Raw genomic sequence first — 24,714 nt, forward strand, 5'->3', positions numbered from 1 at the left:
ATCTCATGCATGATCGACGAGCATGTATCATAACACAAGGACGTAATCCAAGCAAATATTTATGTAACTCATCCTATTATCTATTCCTTTTCAAGCAGTGAGGTCATCCATATAATCCGTACATTGTTGGCACAGGTTTTGCCACCATTATTCAGCTTATACAGAATTGGAAGAATGATATATAGGAATGCCGAATTCCGGTTTAAGCGACTGTGTCGGACGTTCACATTCGCAGTTCAGTATGATACGGGTCATACCTATCCCCCTCTTACTTTACCTGTGAATCTGGAGTCTGTTTTACCTCATCTGTATCATGATAGTGCCAATTTTGTCCTTTTATTTATCTCATTTATCTTGGAGGAGTCTATTTACACTTCCCTTTGTTTGAAGAACATGCACATAGAACTTACAAAATTATACTTTGTATTAATACTCCGTCTCTTATGATATCAAATGGGATAAACCTACTTTAAGTGGAAACATAATCGCAACGACGAGCTGAAACCTGTGTTATACTTAGACACAAAAACATAATATAAACATATAATTAATCACATTAACGAGGAGATATAGATATTATATTCTAGTGTTGTCAATGCGAGCCGTACTGGCAAGAGTAATAAACTTAGGTAATACACAACAAAACACTGGAGTTGAATGATCGATAAAGAAAAGATGCAGCGATATCCCTACGACAGCCCTGTTTTCCCTCTTCTATCCACCTACCCGTTACTTGTTACACATGCTTGATATCGGCTCGACAAGCTCCACATTTTGATATCGTCTTGATAAATGCAACAGATATGCAACAAGTCGCTTGCGCTTTAAACAACAATGCCCCTTTTGTCTTGTTCCAAAAACGAACAAAACGTCTCACGTCTTCTGTCACTGTTGTACATGTATACTTTTTTAAAAGTACCGCTGCGTTTTTGACATTTGACCTTTGGCACCGGAAGTGCTCTTATAGTCACGTCAGGTCTCACATTGCACATAATATAAATCATGACCCCTGCGGGGTTCCTTCCTTTCATGCATCGCGCTGTTCTTTCTCCCCAATGGCGTCGTACGTGCCTATTGGCGCCGCGGCCGTAGTGAGTTCTCGCTCCTCCTCCGACTTGTGCTTGCCACCGAAGTTCTTGAGCAGGGACTTGTCTCCGCCGCCGGAGGGCGTCGGCGAGGCACTCCGCGAGGAGTTAAGGGAGGTGGAGGCGGACGATGGAGCGGACATCGACGACATCTCCCAGAGACGCTGGATTTCCGGGATCTTGATGATGGTGTCGACGAGGAGGAGCATCATGCCAAGTCCAAGGAGCAGATATACTGGATGAGGGAGATGTGAAAGAAGCGTGTGTATGTGTTTAGAATATTAAGCAATTTTTGGTTTTGGTTTTGGTTTTGGTTTTCACAACAAGCAAGACCACCTAGCTATTATCTATGCCGGCCCAAAGGCCGGTGTAAAGATCCAAACAAAACCCAGCTCCATTTCAAAATATATCTCTGTAGGTCCGGGGCCTGTTTACGGCTTCTAAAACGGTAATCCCAGCCTAGTGCCGGCTTCGGCGATTGACTGGTCACATGACCTTCTCAAGAGGTCATAATGCGATCATTAGCTTGTCAGCATTTACCTCGCAAAGAATCATTTCCCGCGCACTAACACTTGTTCAATGTTCTTGTATTCATTAGATGTTTCATACAACACACTGTCTTATATTTTTGTGAAAAGAAACATAGAAAAAACATGTATGGTAAGGCCTATTAACTGATCTATTGTGCCCAGCATACGTATAGTCCCATACCTTTCTTGTTCTACTTTGTTGCTTTCGATATAAGTCTACATTACATTGCGTACCATAGTTACCTCGGTGAATACTTGCAAAATGGTAGGATTGTGAGGCATAATATGTTCACAATAGGCTATCATGCGTAGATGACACATGGTATGGAAACAAGAAAAAGAAACACATTAACAAAAAAAAAAAGAAACCAAAAAAAAAAAAGGTCAGTTGTTTCAAGGGTAGTCGATGTGCAGAGGACAGAAGGGGGGACGTGAGACCGGTCCATGTGTAAGCACGGGCCTCACTGCACTAGCAGGTCCGACCTCCGGTCGGTCACTATGCAAGCCAGCCTCGGGGCCGCCTTCCATGTGTAAAAGTGGTATCTGTATAGCTGACGTATTGCATTCCGTAATACGTCATGGATGACTAATCAAAACTGACATAGGCGATAAGAGACCTGCTATTATAAACATCGTCAATATTGAAGCAGCTGCAGAGAATACAAAACCCCACGATATCAGCAAATTTTGTTCCAACAAAAGCTGTGATACGTCTGTGAAGACATGCCAGAGAGACTGCGTATTACAGAAAGCGCACCCTATTTAGAAAGCTTTATCATCTATCCGAGAGGTTTCTCTTACCTTAATTCACATAAACATTAAACATACGAGTCAATATAACTCAATGTTTATCATGTTTATTAACCTATACCCTGCCCGTCCTGTCTGGGGCAATAAGTCAATGACCCTTGTCTTTGTTCAGTTCATCCAAATAAAAAATGACTAAATATAGTATTTCGAAAAAGCCATCCCGAAAAAATCTCTTTATCGAGGGCAGCCTGTTTGGTTCTCCCACTGCTTTACCAGACGGCCCTGCCATTATTACCCTAGCTTTGCCAGGTACCCATTTTTACACTTAGGGACATGGTGAGTAAAAACATCTTGTCCAAGGACGTAAGCACTGGGCGGGATTCGAACACGGTTCCCCGACTGAAGTCAAGAGTCTTATCCGCACTGCGCACAATCCCCTTAACTGTATGTTGACACACAATGTGAGTTCTTCACGGTTTTAATTATATCAGACGATTGAACTTTTCCCACCATGAAATACCAATCTTATGCATTCATGCAAATTTGCTGAAGCCGAAACGGTCAATATTTGTTTAGCAATACATAGCATTCAGGCCTTTTTCTGGATTCGATTTTTTTCTTCGGTTTTCTTGTTGATCACCGTTTGATCTGTTATGATGATGAATTGCCAAAGGATAGATCATGATGCAGAATTATCACTGATTTCTCTCTCCCTACCCCCCCCCCTCTCTCTCTATCTATCTATCTATCTATCTATCTATCTTCCGGAAGTCGTAACGGACCACGCGGGAAAAGAAAAAAGTTCTGCAAATGATGTTGTTTACGACCAGGAGCGTCGGAGCACACTCCTGGGTACTATCATAATCTTGTCTCTCACCAGTCAGCGAGAGATAATAATTTCTAAGGAAATGGTGCGAATCATAATATTATGTGATCGCTGCATATCGGATTATTTATACCTGTTCACATTTTCCGATTTCATTCATTATGTATATATATATATATATATATATATATATATATATATATATATATATATATATATATATTCATTCACATATCGAAAACTGTTGCATAATGAAGGTTTCTGGGAGAGACAGGAAGTGCACATTGTCGCTTCTATCAGAGTTAGTCGATGGTCAACAACAAAATGAGGTTCTCTTTTACCAAAGTAGTTTCCGATTTTAAACATTCCATGGCTTTCGTGCAATGTAATGGTCGTCCCATTCTCCTCATGATTCCCCATGCATCACAACAAAATATAGTTTTCAAGTAAACCTGAGACGAACTCTGGTTTTGTAAGATTTACTTTGTGAGATCCACACATCGTGTGCCTACGTCGCGTTCGGTTTTTTTTTTTTTTCATCGATCTCTTTTGAACGTCAACAGACATAAGTCGTCAAGTCAATTGAGATCCTAACAATATGGTTATCTTCATAAGATATCGAATAACCGTGCGGCACATTCAGTTGTTTGCGACGTACAAACATTTATATCCATAGCAAAATGTTCTTCATGGAATAACAGTACCAGCATTTTATACTTACATGAACTGATATCATTCTAGTTCAAATCCTGAAAGATTCTGAGGTATTTTACAAGCCTTGAATTGTTACTTTTTTTTGGGGGGGGGGGGGATTCAAATGGATACGTTGTAATAACTACACGACTGCTATCATAGATTTGTATGTACCTTTCAATCTGTCTTTCAATCATATAATTTGTTGTATTACGTGTGGGGGATGCACCCTACAAGCTCTGCTTTTTAGCATTCCTCCCCATTAAAGATATTCTGCTAACTTATCTTTTATTATGTGTCGTGATGTAATTTATGTATTCAATCTCTGTAAGATATTCATATATGTTTTTGTTGGAAATGGAAAAAAATGAATGAATAAAAAAATTAATTCCTTATCGGACTATCCGTGTATATTTGTCTGAAGCAAGTGCACAGAGACACTGACACACACACACACACACACACAGATTTTATAGTATATGCAGGAAGCTGTAACCATGATGAAATATTATGTAAAGGTGATGTAATAAAGACCTTTCGTCATGAAATCATTACGAAACCAATTATTTGAGCTTGTATAGTCAGGTCTTGTTTGATAATTTGTCATACTCAACAACAGCAAATGCTTATGAGGACGAACTGTATTCTTGATCTCGAGAAAAAAAAAAGAAAATATATATATATATATATATATATATATATATATATATATATATCATATTCAGTTTATAAATGGCTTGAACACAATATAGACAAAATTTCAGTAGAGAAAATATCTGGTCAAAAAGCTGATGCAATTATATAAATAAGGACAGACTACAGAGTATATGAACACCACAGTGGTACAGGTCAGAGCCAGACGTTCCTATTGCAATCATTATTTTGAGAATGATAACGTTATTGGTAACATTATTTCAAATCTTTTAAAGCGCTAGGCGGGATCTCATAGCTTTCGGTGATGAGATTATTATCCCAATGAAACCGTTTTTTCCCCTTATACACATTTCTTATTCGTGCCCACTCTGTATGAACGTCCGGCGGTAGGAAATCCAAAATCTCAAAATAGCTCACGGGTAAACAAATGGAAACAATGTTTGTCATACTTGCTGGAAGAGACACTGCATACATGTTAGAAAAAGACAGTTTCGCCACAGACTGGCCGAAAAGTTTGATAAAATCCCCCTGTATTTATCAAAACCATTTGCGGAATGACAGGATGACTTGCTACTATCAAAACACACCAACAAACGGAAAACAACAAACAAAAACATGGACCTCAAGAATTGTGTCCATGATCTACATAATATCTCTGCATTGTTTCCAGATATTGTCAGATCACGTACACGTCTTTACATCCTTGCGTCATTTGCATGCACTTTTTTTTTTCTTTGAAAACAAAATAACGACAAAATTCTTGGAAACCGATGGTGCCAACGCTTTCCACAACAGTAACAACAATAACAGCCGCCCTCTCCTAAACAAGACAAAACACAAACAAATTAAACTGAAACAAACGAAAGAGCATAAAAACAGATAGATTAAAAAACGTGGAAATCACACGGACGGACGTTCTCTGATTACGCTTTGCTGCAGTGTGGTGGAAATACGCTAATCTAAATGTCCTTTGCAACGCACTCAAACCATGATGTATACCACCAACCCCACACCAGTCAACACATCATAGTATCATGATCAAGTCGAGTGATCTACTTAGTCCCGGCCGAGACTCTGTATCAACTGTTTGTAATGAACAGACCTTGGATATGTCATTATAGAAACAGGTGTGCAAGTCGGATTTTTCTGCTTTGTCCTCTTCCCTTATATCTCCCTAAACACAAGGAGCTATAGAAACAATGACATTCGTCCTTTCGGAGGCGGCAAGAGAGCTATAAGCCTTACCCTGAGGGGATTAGTTGGAAATTTATGTTTTTCGAGGACAAGGATCCTTCGGGTGTAAATGAGATAGGTGACATGGATAGATGAAAACATATACAAATAAGAAATACAAAAATGTTTCACAAAGTGAAAAGAAAGAAAGAAAACAAAAACATGAACGGTATAGAGAAAGAGTCGGAAGTAAAGAATGCATTTGCCATTGTTCAAACATTTTCACGCACGATCTAGTTTTGAAATCCATCGCCAGTGGAATGATGATCGCTGATATTTTGATCTCCACGCTGTGTTCGTGGCTCTATAGGGTTATACATTTCATAGTATACGAAAAGTTCAACAACACTGATTTTACACTGAATAAACTAAAGAATCTACAGCATATTGCTGTTCTAGTAACTATCAAAAATATTTTTCGAAATATACACGTTGCGTTTAACAACGCTTTCAGCATTAATTTTACGCTAACTTTATGTGAAGCAGATGTTACATGGACAATCTTTACAGTAAAACAAGGATTTACTTACTGATTTAGTCTTAGCAGCACCTGCACAACATATTAATCATGCTAATGACAATAACGCGGTGGGCGAAAAACATCCCTTCTATCCGGGATAATATTTTCCTTCTTTGAAATACTAATGACTTTCAATAACTAATAATTTTGATATTAAGGGAAAGAATCGTCTGGTAATGGGGATTTATACTTTGGATACGATCTACAATTATCATCACGAATTCCAAATAAAACAGGTGTGTTGTTTACACTCATGCTCTAGAACGGTATAATGCATTCGTAGGTGATAATTGCAGTTTGCTTGCCGCGACCTAAAAACAGGGCTAGAGCGATCATTACGTGTTTGGGCGTGCGAGATGGTATTGATTTTCCTCTTATATCCGTGTGAACGTATAATCAATCCATTATTCTTTCTTTTGTGTGTATGTGTGTGACAAGCAGATGACCTCCCTCCAACTAGGTAAAGAGAAAGAAATCACGCAGAAAAAAAAAAACCAAACAAATAAAATGACTGGTAGTGCATGTTGATATAGGATACATCGCGTATTATAGCTCAAGTGAATGGGACATACGGAAAGACGTGATTCTTTCAGAAAGAGCGAGCAACGGAGAATTCCCACGCCAATATGATATGGGTGGGGTCCATGAATAAGATGCTGGGTTTGTTTGTTTTTTTAATAATATTTTTGGATAATATGATGACTGTTAATCTCCAGCTCAGTGAAAAATAAGTTGACAACTTACAATACAAATATGAAAACGTACTATCTGCTACCAAAGAAAGTGAAATGTATAATATGTTCTTGTCGAAAAATGAAATAATATTTGAATTGAATTACACAGGACGCATGCATACACCTCAGTAAACACACATGCTTAAAATAATTATACAACACACACACACACACACACACACACACACACATATATATATATATATATATATATATATATATATACATATATATATATATAAATCATGCAAATAAATATTAAAAAGTGCATACCAAGACAAGAATTATGCTTGTCAAACAAAATTTTCCTCATCCATACATAGACATAAGTTATGTCCCTATGGTTATACCTCCAGAGAATACTGAAAGAAACTAACACAATAGAACAGGTTTCCGTTTACACACACACACACACACAAACTATACCATATACATTTATCTACATATCGATATATATATATATATATATATATATATATATATACATATATATATCATATATGTATGTACATACATATTAATTCAAATAGAGACAAGAGAAGAGGTAATAATTATGTTTCTCTGAAGATGATAATATGAAATAATACTATGAGTTATGTATGATGCTTAATGTGTACAAGTTTGCGCATATTGGCGAAGTGTGTGTGTGTGTGTGTGTGTGACGTATGCTTTGTGTTGTGTAGACATATTATTCCCTTCGAATGCGAGCCGAGCAAATCCCTGTATAAAGCCTGCCAACAAATGGGCTGCATGTTTTTTTCAATGGGACATAGATAAATTATAGTGTTTGCGTTGCCATGTATTCCATCTATATACATTTTGATAACACAAACATATAGCAAGGGAGCACCTTACTGTCGCCATTTGGTATAAGTTTATGCTGGACGCAGAGCGTGCACATCATTATTTGTGATATTAACCATGATATACCTGCATAATTTCTCAAAGTAGACTACCCGAAGTGGGCTGTTTCACACAGATATACTAATACGAGATGGGGTCCATTCACACTGGAGCCATTATAATTCAAGAAGCCGTGGTAGAGTGTGAAAGAAATCAACATTCTACATAATCTTCCTCTTTCAAATTACGATATACACTGAGTATAATATGGTTTGAGGGTGTTGCATTAAAACAGAAAGAATAGGAATAATGCAGCAGATAAAATACCTTAATTATGCTAGATAAACCTATTTTGTCAAGGAGTACTTCGTACATAACTTATTTGAGGCATGCAGTTGCTCCTTTCTATAAAGTTCAATTGAAATGCCCTTTCATATAGATAGACGTAGATAAAAACATAACTTCACTGAGTTCAAGAAAATTTCCGTCAAGTGTGTTCCCTAAACTGCGATGATATGAAGTCGTCTACAATTTTCTTTCATCCTATGAGGGAATTACGGACATTACTCGGATAAAAATTGCTCGAAAAATAAACCATCAAAAAAACATAAAATCTGAAAGTGATAACGGACCGCCACCAAGGCAACTCAATCCCCCACATCCCTGTCTGTGTCAAGGCTACGTAGCCGCACTTGGCAGTGAAATAAAATACGTTGAAATATTAGAAAAATATATACCATTGTAAGATGGTTGCGTGCCAGATGAATGTCAGATTTTAACCATTATGACTGCTCCTTTATTCATCTCTTAAAACTTTCATTACAGTCTCCATAAATACAGATTTTCTGTTTCCTTGCGAAATACTTCCGGTAGCCATACGCATACACTTTTTTTTTTTTTTTTTACCAAGATTTCATCAACATCATTAAATAATATGACCATAACCATTATATCGATATGCCAATGGACACAAAGTCATGTGTTCGACCCTCAATATGAAAATAAAGTCCAGAGATACAAGTCACAACGTACTTGAAAACTGCAACACATGGGTAAACACACACATACACACACACACACACACAAGCACACATATAAACTCTTAATTCATTTTCTGAGCTGTCATTGAAAGAGAAAAGTGACATGAATTAACTACATTATCAGCATATCATTGCGAAGACACAAACACACACATATACATACACACACACACATGACAAACACACACACAAACACACACGCACACACACACACACACACACACACACACACACACACTTTCACTGACAAAAGATAAGACCTAGGCCTCCTCGTTAGAGTTTTAGTAATGTATTATGTCCTTAATTCGGTCTTTCTGTCGTCATAAAATTGATAGACTGCTATATACGCCCATATCATCACACCTATACGTAAATTTGCTGCTATTTCGACGTGCCTCTGGCCAGTTTCCAGAAATTGAGTTTAATGACGATTTGGGTATTTTCCCGAGCTGTTCGTATGGTTAAGACTTGGCACCCCTTCGTTGTTTTCATTTTGTTGCGAATGTAATGCGAGATAGCCACTGCTGTATTCCTGTTACGACCACTTCATCATGCCAGTTGAAAGTTCATTGAAAGTTGAAAGTCCATAATCCATAAGCAGGGTTGTTGTATCGTCATAAAAAAACACACACACACATGGAAAAGTGATGATGCCCACACTATACAGAACATGAAATACCACTGCTTGACCTATCCAAAAAATTGCTGAAGTGTTTTTACCATACTCAGAGTCCATACTTTTGATGATTTTGTTCCTGCTTCATTGGCGATGTTGTGTGGTATATTATGGTTATGTGGAGCCAAATACACGGACGATTCAGAACACTAATTGCTTTGTGCAGAAAATTACATACTGTAATTATTATGAGGCGCGATCTCCGCAGAACCAAACATTTGCAGAGCGTTAAGCAATTATTGCTAAGAACTAGTGAAGACGAAGAGAGACGCGTCATTGCGTGTGTACATTAAAAAAATAGAAAGCAAACAGGTAACATGGCTGTCGACGGATGAAAATAAGGAGTTAAGGAAACCTACTAACGAGGGCATCACCCCTTAGTTTATTCACTCTCACCCATACACCAGGCCTATCCACGAGTAATGGTAGCATTGATCATTACTAACTAATAACTCTATGCATAGAGGCACGCTGCTAATTGCCGTGCGAACTGGCCGGAAACATACTATCACAACCTGTCTCAATGCTCGTGTTTTCGAAAGTACGATCATGCACTCACACAGACTTGAAGGGCATGTGTAATGTGTGGGCGTTGGAAATGATGAGTAGATATAATAGGACCACTCCCTTTGCACGGTACGCACCGCGTTATAAGTAGCTTCCCCATACATAAAAACGTGTTCAATATCACCATGTCTATCTGTAAAATACGCCAAAAAGTACAGTTATTGTCTAGGTGTCATTGTCAATACGATTTACAGTGGAACGGGTGTAATTATTGTACCAGTACATTGTGAAACAATTTCATGTCGTCTGAGTTGCTTAATAAGTACCTCTACCAATGTTCATTACGTTACACATGATATTGTGTGTATGTGTGCGCGTATGTATGTGTGTATGAGAACCGAGCGACTAACTTGCGCATGAGTGCTAGAATGATTACGAGGTACATACATATACCTATATACATACTGTAGACTTTGTAACGCACATAAACTCCACGTCAATACCAACGTGGAGCATAGAAAGCCGAGTGTAATTACGCAGCATACACGAGAATGACAAAAACAAATACAATCGGAGATTTAAAAAAAAAAAATGATACTAATTCCGTGCACGAACGATAGTTGGGAATCCATTTACTAGCTGTCTTGGATTATATTCAACCGACTGCACACCAAATGTATCCATCTGTTATACTGTTACTTCGCCCCTGCTGCGCCCGCCCCTACTTTAATGGATGAGAATGATTATGTATAATATTTTCTACGCTTTTTAATGAATAATTATAGGATTAGATCATAAGTCAGCCATGTACAAGTACATGGTGCCATTGTGTTGTTGATGTCTGTGACAAAGTTTAGCAAGCCTTCCTTTGAATACAATCATTTGATAATACGCTGATGACAACATAAATTGAGAAAACTTGGTATACAATTCAGAATTCGGCTGGAGTAATTAGCAACTTGACAAACGTCATTTGCATTGGTAGGCCTAAATGCTCACCAAAATAATGAGTTGCTTTGGTGAGAGTGAACGATTTCTGTTAAAAGATCATAATCCAGTTTTTGATTGTAAGTATTGCTATCTGTTACAGTATAATCGTTGTTTTGGCGTCTGCGTCTTTTTTTCTTTTTTTTTTACACCATAATCTGTAATTCCATGCATGTAGCTAAAATCAACATAATATCCCAATCAGCTTTGATGATTTTATTTTTCTGCGAAAAAAAAAATGAAATAAAGCTGCAATGAAAAGTACTCTCCATCTTTTCATTTTTCTTTCTTTGTTTAAATTTATTTAAATACTTCTGAAATTATTGTGTTTATTATACTGTGAATTTTTTGGTCGAATATACATTCTTCGATAATTCATGGTTAATTTTCAAGGTAAAAATGAAGAAATTAATTGCACTGAACTGATCTGGACATATTTTACTAATACTCCACTCCACAAAGTGAAGATGACCGGTCATATCGTTTCATATTCATTGCATACCGAGCGACCTAATGACCGACCTATATTGGATATTAACTCACAGTGATTCATCACAATTTTTCAATGAAACTCACTTCTCTCCCCCCATCCAACCCACCTCTCCCCCCCCCCCCCCCGGCTCTTTCTCTCTCGTTATTTAACTACACTGCGTCATTTCCATGTTTCAGCAGTTAAGAGGCTAAAACTGTCGACTCTCCAAGGTTTCTCGAGTCCAATGTCAATATCAACTAAATCGATTGCCAAAAGTTCGCTCTCATTACTATGTGTGGCAATAATGATGAGGCTGGAAAAAAAGAAAAACCGCACACACAAACAGAAACGTGAAAGCGAATCTCGGTAATTAGCCCTATGATGTGATGGACGATGAAATCAAACAGTCGTATCTAAGACACGCTGGAAAGTGACGCCACGGAGCAAGGGGTGTGAGTGAGCGAACGCTGTGATCAAACATCACCTATACCACACAGCTCCATTAGACCAATTACATTTTCGTCCGACATCTTTGGAAGACTACGAGTAGATAACTAACTGTGACCGCGTCCGGGATGCTTGAAAGGAGGGAGAGGGAGGGAGCTAAAGAGTGCAGGAAGGATGATGGACAGAAGAGGCAGGGATGGGGAGAGGAAGGAAGAGGAGAAGATAGGAGAGAAAGGCGAGGAAGGTAGAAAAAGAGAAACTGGGGTCTAAGAAGAAGAACGGGAGAAAGATGAATTAAGAAGAAAATAAGGAGGCGGAGAAAGAGAGAGAGAGGAGGAAAAGGAAGAGGAGGGGAGAAGGAGAAGAGGAGGAGGGAAGGAGGAGGAGGAGGAGGAGGAGGACAGAGAGAGGGTGGGATGGTCAAGGAATACTCATGACCGGACATTATGTGGCGTCCTCTCTCACCTACGTCCGAAGTCGGCATCGCACGCTGGCGTGGACTTACAATCGATGCCCATTAATACTCAGCAAGCCTAATTAGACCCTAATTTAGGGGCTTTTAAAGTGAGTTAGCTCTGTGTAAACGTATATAGAGGCAGTTTTCGAGGAAGGCTGTGTAGTAGTGTGACCCCACGTATAGGAAACAGAATACAAATTCAGAATAATATTCAAACGTTGTGAGGAACCAACAGGCCAGTATTCATTAACCTTGAGATGTACAGCTTTCATACAAAGATGGTGCATTTGAATGTGTATTTTGCGGGGAGGGAGATATTGTGCAATTTTATTAGGGGTTTGCTTCAAAAACTGATGACAAAATAAATCCATGTCTACAATATGACATGGTCTTATTCACCACGAGCAGATTCAGCACTTTTCGGCGACCTTTCTGTGGCTAGCTTGTCTTCATCATATCGGCAGTACGACTGTCATGACGAAGTATGCATTTTAAATGAAACCTGGGTCAAGACGGACACTGTGTGGGGCAAACTACCTTTTTTCATAATCACTGCGGTTTATCATTATGCTGATTTTTATGTTGTTAGATAGCTCTTAGCAGACGATAAAGGAGATCAGTCCGAATCGATTTCGTTGCCATCACGATATAGCGGTATCTCATCTTCTACCAGTTATATGTCTTCAGGATATTCGAAAGATCTGTAAGGACAATGATTACACAAACCATGTTAAGTAATATCTAACCAATCAACTGAAATCAATTAAAACCCAATTGGTATGTTGGTGGGTCTTTTTCTTTCGATTTTCCTTTCATTTCAATTCCTGGCTTCTGCTTCATCATTACACATCAAATCAGAGCACAAATTTCCAAGGACAATACAATTTCCTCGCAGGCAAAAGCAGTGTATGAAACAAAGCAATACACGAAACAAGCTCAAAGGCTATTATCTTAAGCAAGGTCTGACGTGCATACATGCAGCCATATAGACACACACACACACACACACACACACAAAATTGCAATATGTCTGAGGTGGATGTGAATGACTTAAAAGCATTAGGGAGAGGGTGGGCGGAAGGAAGAATAATGCGTAATATCTTGATTAATTTGGCCCAAAAAAAAAGCTATAGGAAAAAGGACAGGAATTTGTAGCACATACCCTATCAACTGAGGCCGTTATGTGTTATAAGTATAGCTGACTTTGACGAGTTTTTGATATGACATGACATGACGATTTAATGACTCTGTAATCTAAATCTTGCCGCAAGTCACGCAAAATGAGCTCTATTCAAAACTGATTGCGACTGACACCTTTGACACCCATTAAAGGGATGGTACAGTTTCGGTTGAAATGGGGTTTCAGGTTTTCAGCATTTTTTTGATTTTGATGATTTTTTTTTTAGATAATAAGAAACCTCTTATTGGATATGAAAAGGCATTTAATTATAGGAGGAATTCAAAGTTTATTCGATGAATATTGGTTTTGAAGTGGTTGAGATATCCAAAAACAAAGCGATCCTAATAAAAGATGGGACCCACCTGCAGTGACCTTTTATTAGGTTGGCTTTGTTTTACTTTGTTTTGTTTCAGCCATTTCAAAACAGATTTCCATCAAATAATTTTGAATTCCTCTTGGAATTGTATGCTTTTTGAAGATTTCATATAGTGGTTTCTAAGTAACTCGCAAGAAGTTAAAAGCGAATCCTCACCTCAACCAATACTATACTATCCCTCTAAGGAAAGAAAGAATCTACACAACCCATGCCAACTACAGCGATATGGATCTAATGTGTGCCGCGAATTCATGATCCATGCATGCATGCTACGTCTGACGGTCCATAACGAATGTGAGCTTTAAACTTCTAATGAACCAAGACGGCTGCACCTAGCTACCCCATACCCGCAACATTGACATGATTGTCTCGCTCACAACATAAACACTGTACTTGCCGCATGGATTTCCCGTCCATAGATAATAATTATGTGTGAGAAAATTGTGCACATTTCACTCACTGGCACTGAAAGTGTTTAAGCGCTTCTCTGATGTTTTCTTGCTGCTGTTTTTGGTTTAGAGACGAAAACCGCGGCAATGTGCGTGAGATTTCTTTCCCTTTCCGCGAAGCATATAACATAGTGCACATTCAAGAGATTTTGCTGGACAGGTGAAGAAGCATTCGGTATATGTAGTTATTTCAGTCTGGTTCATTTAAACGAGAAAAATAGATTCTTAAAAGAAATTGGGCGCCAGGATGAAGACGCCTAAAGTGTTTGTGCAATGAAATGAGAAACCGATAATCTTTACTTGTATAATGACAAAGAAAGTAGGCCTAAATGTGAGGCTCGTATCTGCCATGGATCTTTCGCATTCTTTGGTGTCTGGAAAGAGAGAGAGAGAGGGAGAGAGGGAGTATGTTTGTTTCAAGCTTTGCGCAGTCAGGTGCAGTGGGGAAAACGGGCCATTAGCAACTCAATGAGCGGCGAAGACTAGGCCCGTAGTTTCCCAAGTCTTCGTGCGTCGGCAGGCCATATTACAGGCATCCAACCTCAACCCTCTGAATTAAGAAGTCAATGTTACTCGAAGTCAGTGGTCGTTGAAGGGTTAACAATGTGGCTGTGAACAAACCAAATCATGAAAACCCACTTAGTAATTATCGCACCAGCTCTATATGACCGTAATGAGAAACATGGAAGCTTATGCGGCAAAAAAATGAAACACATTTAGAGGGAGACGCTTTATTTCACGAAGTGCATGGTTTTTAGGAAAGAAAACCTTGACATTTCAGTCATTATTCCGAACATTCATCAGTCTAGACGTTTTAGATATGGTGTGTGCATTGAATATTGTAATGGTGCAAATGATAATGAATCCACATTTTCAAAGAATTTAACAAGGAGAAACACTTTATCTACAGTATATAAAAGGACCCATGCCAGGCAAATTTAATGCACGTTGACTTGTGTTGATTTGATAATGCCCTGATCATCACTTCATCATTTGTGGGAACCTTTCCGCTGTTTTACTTGGATCTGCCCACAGAAAAACAAAAAGGAACATCCAACCCGATATCAATTCTCTCCATGACCTCATCTGTTACACCGCTGTTCCACAGATATTTTTTTTCCACATCGGTCACTCGTCGGAAGCAAAGCTTGATGCTTCCAGCCACCAACTGAAGTGTATCGGATCGCATTCTGACGAATCCGACTTGTATTGGTCAGCTTTCAGGTTTGTCTCAGATATGACGTCATCCGATGAGGCAAGATCTGAATTCCGATGAGCATCTCGTCCAACATGTCTGATGTTGGCACCTATAGTTGACCAACATATTCAAAGCCGGATTCATCAGATTGCTATCTGATACACTTCGGTTAGTGGTTCGAATCAACAAACTCTGCTTCCGACTAGTAACCGATGAGAAAAAAAAAATCTCTGTGGAATGGGGGTATTAATTACTACTACATTACTGAACTGATTAACAAAAGACATTGGAATGCACCTTCCCACTGAAGAGCATGACTTGCATGTTTCTATACTACTAATATGATCAAGAAAATGCAATGTACACTAGTATGAAAACGCACACCATACTGTCACACACAGTCATGGTCACAGAGATTATACAAACACATTCGCATAATTATTATAATCATTCTCCCACGCTGCCTCGAAGGCATTCTTACAGATTATTCGATCCTAACAAAGAAGCTTTTTGGGGCATAAACACAATGGAAACTTCACTTGACGGTAACACATTGCAATCAATGATAGGTCTTTTTTAGGTGTTTTTAATCACGTTATTTTTTTTTCCATCCAGGGTAGCCTCTTTGGTATTGCCACTGCTCTATCAGAGGGCACTGCCATTATTATTACCTTAGCATTGCCAGGTACTCTATTATACACCTGGGTCGAGAGAGATATGGTGGGTAACAGACATCTTATCCAACAACGTAAAAAACATTTGGTGGGAATCGAACTCGGGTCCTCCGATTGGGAGTCAGGAGTCTTATCCACTATTTCACAATGGTTAGTGATTCCTCGGCTTTGATTGTGGCGTTCTAAAGATATCATCTTATTTGGCTTCGGAATAGTGTTGCCATGGTAGTTACCATTGATTGTAAAGTTACCATAATTTTATGCAATATCTATAGGGCCATGCTTTCTTTTCACTAAAACAATGTCCACAGCTAGAGACGGGGTTTTGGTGCTGTAGACATAAATGCACTGATTTGAATGTCGACTATTCATTTCATATAATTATGAAATTATTTATCTATATACTTGTCGCATTATGTTCCATATCTTCTTCAATTGCACTTGCCATACAAGGCGAAGTTGTAGCTATTCGTCTCAGTGTATATTCTTCTCACAAGACCCAATGAGATTCTAATCATTGTCTAATATCAAATCAACGCCGAAGCCGGTTAAAGGGATGGTATAGTTTTAGTTGTGGTCCTAATAAAAGGTGGGTCCCACCTTATATTAGGACCACTTTGTTTTTGGATATCTCAGCCATTTCAAAACCAATTGTAATCAAATAATCTTTGAATTCCTCTTAGAATTGTGTGCTCTTTCATAATGTATAAGTAATTTTGAATATTGGTAATGGAATTGCCGAGATATCCCAAATCAAAGTGGTCCTAATAAAAGGTGGGTTCCACCTTTTATTAAGACCACAACCAAAACTATACCATCCCTTTAATTCTTTGACAAACCACTTTCTCTGGAGCGTCTCCCAACGAAAAGAAGACGTTTGCCTGTCAACGATAAAATGAAGTACTTCGTGCAGATGCTCGGAGATATAGCATTATGATCTAAACCCGACTGGTGCACCACCACCCCCCCCCCCCCCGTCCATCTGACCCTCACCGGTGTTCACTCTCCCTCCCTCTCACACTCTCCTTCTCTCTGTCTTACTCTCGATTGAAAAAAAAAACAACAACAACAACTAAGCTCCGTCTCCGTGTCATTATACAGCTTGCAATAAACGAGCTCAGCGAAATGACGCCTGTACGCAGAGTCTAATGAGCAGGCTTTGATACGTGACATTTCAATCTGACAGGTCATTAAAACGTGGGAGTTCAACAAATAAAAGATAAGTGATCTTGACTTTCTAGCCCCCTTCCCGTCTGGTCTATTCCCACTAAAATAATACGCACCGTAGGTGACAAGTACCACCTTTTTTTAGGCCCTAATTACAGATTTTTGCCACAACGCCCCCACAATTTAGGTTTCAAATATACATTTAGGTTAGGTTAGGTTAGGTTTCAAATATGCGGTTCCAGATGTAAATCCTGGCAACAAAGAATGACGGTGATAATACAGCTTGTTACGTGAATTGTTGTACGTCGAGTCTAAACTATCTGGGACATGATTTTGTCTAAAAGTAGATGCACGAACAGAACTGCACAAGAATTTGACTTCAAAGTAAGGCTTGTAAATTTTGCCTAGTGGAAATTAACAACAACTCGAAATGTGACGATATCGCTAGAAATTTAGTCGATATGAAATTCCATCATAACCCTGAAGAATAGAGAAGGCATCTAATTGTATCATGCACCTCTCTTTTTCTCGTTCCTAATGGAAACTTTCGCTCTATCATGCTGCACATAAATTAACGGTGATACCAATTTACAAAGTTTACAGTTTAGCAATCAACTCTGTTCCTAACCATTATAGCAGTATCGCAGAGATTGGACAGCTGTCAGTGACGTCATTTTTAATTTCGTGCGATTCATTACGATAAGAGATGAAATTATCTAATAACGGGGGCATATTGTTGCTCCGGCATATTAATATCGTGCTTGAATCAGTCTTCTTGTTCGAAATTCCGTGATGATATCAAAACATAATTTGGACATAATATATGGAGAGATACAAAATTTGAGTCATTTTACGGACCTAAAACATATCATGAAAATGCACCAAAATAAAAATTGCATTCCTTATTAAATTGTGTGTTTTCATTCAACTAATATGAGAGGAGGACCTTTTTCCGGTGATTCTTCAACAAATTGCCAACGGCTGGACGCACTCGGAATCTTATTTGCAATAGATTGGTATTTAAAAACGCTTGTGTGCTTCATATCCTTTTACGGACTATTCAAAATGAAAGATTTCAACATGAATACAAAAGAAAGGAAAGTATTGACTCGGAGCCAATTAGGCGCAAAGTCGATAAATCGCTTTTCCACGTGAATGAATATCTACGGCGCACTGTCCTGAGCCTTTCCCTGTCATTTTAGCTGCTGTCCCATTCACTCTACTGCCACACAAAACCTTGCTTTTAGGACTTTCTTAATAATCCTATACAGCAAGAAAATCTAAAGAATCAGATGGGACTCTTTAGCGCCAATTTCGATAAATTCCAAAACCTGTCTTGCATGAAGGCTAAACCATTTTTTTTTTTTTTTTACAGAATCATGGAATGCACAGTATTTCCATTTTGTGTTTGTAAACAGCAATCCCGTTTTCCACTCAGCCTGTATAAGTTGATGACTTGTAATCTTTTTTCACTGACAAAAGTAATACAATATTTCGTATCAGGGCAATTACCCCCCCCCCCCCCCGGCTGAATACTGGTTAGTGAAAAGGTTAGAGTAGATTAGAGATAGGTTTAGGTTTAGGGTAAGAGTTTGGGTTAGGGTTAGGATCAGGTTCAGGATTAGGATTAGGGTTATAGGTCAGGGGAAGGGTCCGGGACAATTGCCCTAGACTCCAATATTTATATTATGTCTGAAGAACACGCCTATAGGACAATATTGTTCAAACAATGAAACTGTAAGGGAGTACCAGTAATATGTTCTTCCACAGGCAGAAGATTTGTCATTCTTGTAACTAATAATTGTGTTACGGGCCTGAGATCGAATCTTCAAACACGGTGTATATAGCTGTATACATTATGAAACTTTGTAGGAATCTCATCTTTGCGTTAACATGGTTAAGCATCATTTGCTATGCATACGTTTGGAAGCAAAAAGAACGGATGTAACACAATAGCTGAGACATATTTATTTTGTCTGTAACAGCTGTACAACCCGCTGATATAGACACGCTGTGTACTCGGTCTTGCACGATTGTGCATACATTGATCTCGCCTGCGGTTATAGCATGATATTGAACTACATGAAGTGTATTTGCCATCTCTCGTTCATTGGTGAGCTGTGACACGGGACCAACGAATTGCGCAATTTTCAGGTGCCTGGTATACAGAATATCATTTAGGTGCACATCTCATAATGTTGTTACTTTTTGTTACAATGCTTTGAACAAATATATCAATATATATTCAATCAGCTACACATAAAACAGATCAGTCAAATACACCTTTAAGTGAACACTCCGTTGACACTTGAAAGCTACATGGTAATTGAGGAGAACTTGATAATCCTATTGTCTAATCTGTTAAAAATTTTTTAAAAAGTTGAAAGGCACATCTTCGCCCATCATACATACAAAATTATGCTCAGATTTATTTGGCTACCTTAAACGGCCGGTCCTTAAGTTATGTCGTCTACAAAATCGATTACTGACGGACAGACGGATAACCCGAAAGCATAATGCCTCCAGCGACCCTTCGTGGCTGATGCATAAAAAGAAAGAAGAGGAAGAGAAGAAGAAGAAGAAGAAGAAGAAGAAAAAGAAGAAGAAGAAGAAGAAGAAACAACCTCAACCACTTCACTATACTCACCCGAGACACCTATGAAGTATAACGCCTTGTAGTCTGAGCTAATGGATGTGACCGGTACGAAGTCGCCGAGCCCCACGGTGGTGAGCGAGATGAAGATGAAGTAGAAGCTCTCGAAGAAGGACCAGCCCAGCTCGACGTTGCTGAAGATGGTGGCCGGGACAAGGAAGAAGAGCCCCAGGACGCAGACGAAGAGGACGCCGAGATGGACGCCGCGGATGAAGAGGTCTGGCATTCTTTGGTCTATAGCGAAAAATTACAATAAGAAGCTAAGAACATCGGTAAAGAGTTCTCTAAACACATCCAAAAGTTGTATTTACTTGTGACAGTTTCGACAACGGGCTGTCATCTTTCTTAAACGATGGCTAATTGGCAACTGATGATTTGGCGCCAATCAGCAATCACCCAGGTGTGACATCCGAGTGATAGCGCCATCGTAAACTTTTGGATGTGTTTAGAGAACTCTTTACCTATATTTATCAACCATCCTTATGAACTCTTTTCGCAAAAGAAGCTTAGAATACCATTGCCAAAATTCTCTCTGATAAGAGTGCTGCATCTCTTATGAATTCATTCTAATACACCAATATATGTGCCAGAGGAAGAATTAGCTCCTTTTCGAAGTAAAGTTGGCACATATCTGCAAACAAAATCCCGTCATTTCCGCCAAATGATACTTATTCACTTCCATTTTAAGCAATACCAAAAGCAGCAAGTACTGTATACAAACGGAGAAAAAAACTGTTCCTTTAGTGACATTTCCGCATTTGAAAATAGAAATCGATAACAAAGGTCTCGACTGAGACATACATTTCATATTTCATTGTAACAAATGAAATGAAGATAATTATAATTGTTATAGGACCGCAAAGACAAACCGCAAAAATGGAAGTACATTGTATAATCATATCTAAAATAAAACTCATCCACAGAACAATTCTACCTTATACTGCCCTTTGTATTAATGTACCTTTACAATTATCCAAAACGCCCAAAACCCTCCATACTCACATCTCCCCTCTCCCTTTATAAATCTACCCCATTATCAGACGTGGACACACAAAAACAAACAACACACTCGCACACACACACACACACACACACACCGACACACGCATACAGATACATACACACGTCACATGCAATGCAAATAGATAGACATATAGATAGACAGATAGATAGATAGACAGATAGATAGATAGATAAACATGATAAAGATATAGATATAGATATAAAGATACAATTTCACTGGTCTTTAACTATAAAAGCTAGTGAAATCTCAAATACAACGTCAGAGCACATTGCTTTGCTAACTCTTTTCGAAACGTAGACAAAGAAGAAGACTGTCACGTCTTCCATTTTCAAAGGCAGTAACACGTCAACTTGAAACTTTTCAACAAATAATTATATTTTTGATACCGACATGCAATCCAATTATTGCTCTCAAACAGACTGGCCTTGTGATGCCATTAGTGTGTTTATTTATCAGTAGTGTCATCAACAACAAGTTTTTGTACTTCCAGAGTTTGTTTGTTTGCTCTCTCTTTTTTTTTTTTTTTGCAAATGAAGCATGCAAATAATTGAAAACTAACGCATTTGATTCCACTTGCCTTAATGCACTTGACACCTGTCCAAGTGCTTTTAAGAGCACATGACCATGCATTTTTCAATTATTCTACTAAATACTAACAGAGTGGGTCAAATCCCATATTATTTCGAGATATGAATGATCTAATCTCTCAGAGCACCGTTAGAAATTAAGATATCACTTGTAACAACCTTTTATCTACCTTCAAATCTTTATCTCATTCATAATTCAAGATCTCACCAAATTTAACGACGAGGTAGTCAAGGAACTTTTGCGACGGTTTGCTGACGACATAGGTGACGGAACCGAGGAAGAAGAACGTAAGTGGTATTCCAAAGAGGGCGAAGAAAAGGCAGAAAAGCTGGCCATTCCAGGTCAGTGGGGAGGTGTGTCCGTAACCTGAAGAAAAACACGGGGTTAAGTCGTTAGCTCTTTTATGATTACATCTTTAGTCAGGTATACAGCTGTACGTAGCTTAGGCAAAATGGCATCTTTAGCTCGACATTATAGACGACGCTGGAATCCGTTATAATGTCGTACGTAGCTCAGTCAAAGCCATTCAGTAGGGAGGTGTGTCCATAACCTGAAGAACAGCATGGGCAGAATCGTTTATAGCTATAATGAGGTCTTAGCTCGGATGATTATAATGACATCTTTAGCTCATCCATTATGACGTCGCCATCTCATATTTCACGACATGTGTATAATAGTTTGTTCCTTATTTCTTGTTCAGTTGTAAAAAAAAAACAAAAAAAAAACAACTCTAGCTCCGTGATAAAAATACAGTTACCTCTTTTTATAGCATATCCAACTTATTCATTATTTGATTTCAATTTCATTTGGTTTCATATTTTAGTTCCTTCATTATTGCACATGCAGATGCATACACATGTATTATATATACATTGTTGGTGCCATACATATACATAAACATTTTTTGTTAACAAAATAAGTTTCTTCGTTGCCTTTACAACGTACAACAAAACATATAATTATGACGTCATCATCGTGAGAATAAATTCTACAAATTGGCTCATCCTTAGCTTATTATAGTGACGTCATTATTTCCTGTATCACAACGCGTCTAGTTTGTTCCAATAATGTTTCGCTCAGTTGTAAATTCATCTCTAGCTCCGTGATAATCTCATTTCTTAAATATTTTGTGTTGGCGTTATAACAGCGGAACACCTAAAGCAACTGACTGTGGTCATTCTAGATTTTGTGCCTTATCAAGAAAGGGAGGATTATTCCAAAATATAGATTAGCATAGCAAAAAAACGCTGCTGAAAACTGCTTATTCAATAGTGGCGAGCCAATGGAGTAAAATGGAGTCAAAAGGGGCCTGAGCTCAGGCCCCTTTTGACTCCAAAATATAGATTAAAGGATGGCAGATAAGTGAATGTATAGAAATTAGACAAATCACCGAATGAATAATAAGTACCGGTATGTTATATCAAGTGAATTATTATTACATACGTATGATATTTGTACACTAATATTGATGTTTATTCGTGCATTCTTGTTGCTTCAAATGAATAAAAGGGGGGGGGGGTCTGAATGACGTAAAAATGCTTCTTTATGCATTCAACGAATATACCGATGTCCTCAACCACAGCGTTACTGTCTGTTCCTTGACACGTTCCTGACTGATCAAAATGATATGTAGATGTACATCCTTTTAAATTCAATAATTTCTTCCTCAGTGCATCTCAGATGCACTTCATCTCAGATTTTGATGATAACATCAAGTCATATCGATCCGGAACTGCGCATATATCTATCCTGTATAAGTTTTATAGCTCTGTCTAAATCTCGCAAGGACCACAAATCACCTGTTCCCTGCTAGCTGAGTCACGCAAGCGCCTCATCATTTCATTTCTCCCAAGAGGCACGGGTACCCATGGCAATTACGTCCACTTTATCTCATCATCACTGAAGGAGAATAATGTGTGATAGAATGTGCCTCATTTTCGTTTTCTTCTTAGTTTTCGGGCTTTTTTTTTCTTTCTTTTTTAGAGAGAGAGAGGTTATATGTTTTTCATTAGGTGCAATCTGCACTTTGGGGCTCATTATTAAGCACAGTCTTATTCCTCAGAATTACATCATTAATATTAAAGGGAGGATTGTCATTGAAAGAAAACGTATACTTACAGACAAACAGACACAGACACAGACACACACAGACACACACACACACACTCGATTACAAATGCATTGTGCAAATGTACATACACATATATTTTACACTCAGACAGCTGATATTATATCACGCTACGATTACTTCCTTCCTATTGAGGACAGAAAAATACAGAATTTTCTCCTAAAGCAAATTACAAGTGCACTACAATATCCTGATAGCCATGTGCAAATTTTTATGTTACACTCACACAGCTGATAATAGATATATCATGGTGTATAAAGCAAAGTGCAAGCACGCTTTCTGGTTTAACCATTTCACCAGAATTCACAGTATTTTCAATCGCTCACTGCAAGGCGAGTAGAAGCTTATCAAAAGCTAATCAAATCTAATTAAGAAATCCTCATATTGATGTCAGAATTTATCCACCATATCAAGGCAAAGGGGAACAGCTGGAAAGAACTTGATCATTTTGGTATCTATTGCTCACCTATTAACACGCATCAACATACGTCATGAAAAAGGTTATTGTTGCTCAGCGGGACCTAACTAAATTCATTGACCCACTACTGACTGAAGTGAATTTTATTTTAAGTTGATTATGTTCGGTACTTAATACTTTCACACTTGATAGGCTCTCTTTGATTGAATGAAATATCAAAACTGAAGACAATTATGAGTTTCATTTATGGTCTTGCAGGATCTATGGTAGTGTAATAAAATTTTCACTCCCTAAACCAGTAATCTGATTTCCCATAATACAATAGGAGAAAAATCGCTCCGTTGCCAAATCGAATTATAGATAATACAGTCTTGAAGCACAATATGCGAACGCGATACAAGGTGA

At 38.3% G+C, this 24,714-nt stretch overlaps 1 protein-coding gene across 1 annotated transcript in view; it reads right to left on the reverse strand.

Moving 5' to 3' along the window:
• Nucleotides 1-1,027: 1,027 nt before the first annotated feature.
• LOC140230441 (potassium channel subfamily K member 6-like) overlaps nucleotides 1,028-24,714 on the reverse strand; it is a 34,271-nt gene continuing 10,584 nt past the window's right edge. The window contains exons 2-4 of the mRNA XM_072310598.1: nucleotides 21,971-22,129; nucleotides 20,146-20,385; nucleotides 1,028-1,320 (exon numbers count right to left, since the gene is read on the reverse strand). Of these exons, the coding sequence (XP_072166699.1) occupies nucleotides 1,028-1,320; nucleotides 20,146-20,385; nucleotides 21,971-22,129 (692 nt within the window). The remainder of the gene's footprint in view (nucleotides 1,321-20,145; nucleotides 20,386-21,970; nucleotides 22,130-24,714) is intronic.

Source organism: Diadema setosum, chromosome 1 (genome assembly GCF_964275005.1).
Source record: "Diadema setosum chromosome 1, eeDiaSeto1, whole genome shotgun sequence".
NCBI classification, from domain to species: Eukaryota; Metazoa; Echinodermata; class Echinoidea; order Diadematoida; family Diadematidae; genus Diadema; species Diadema setosum.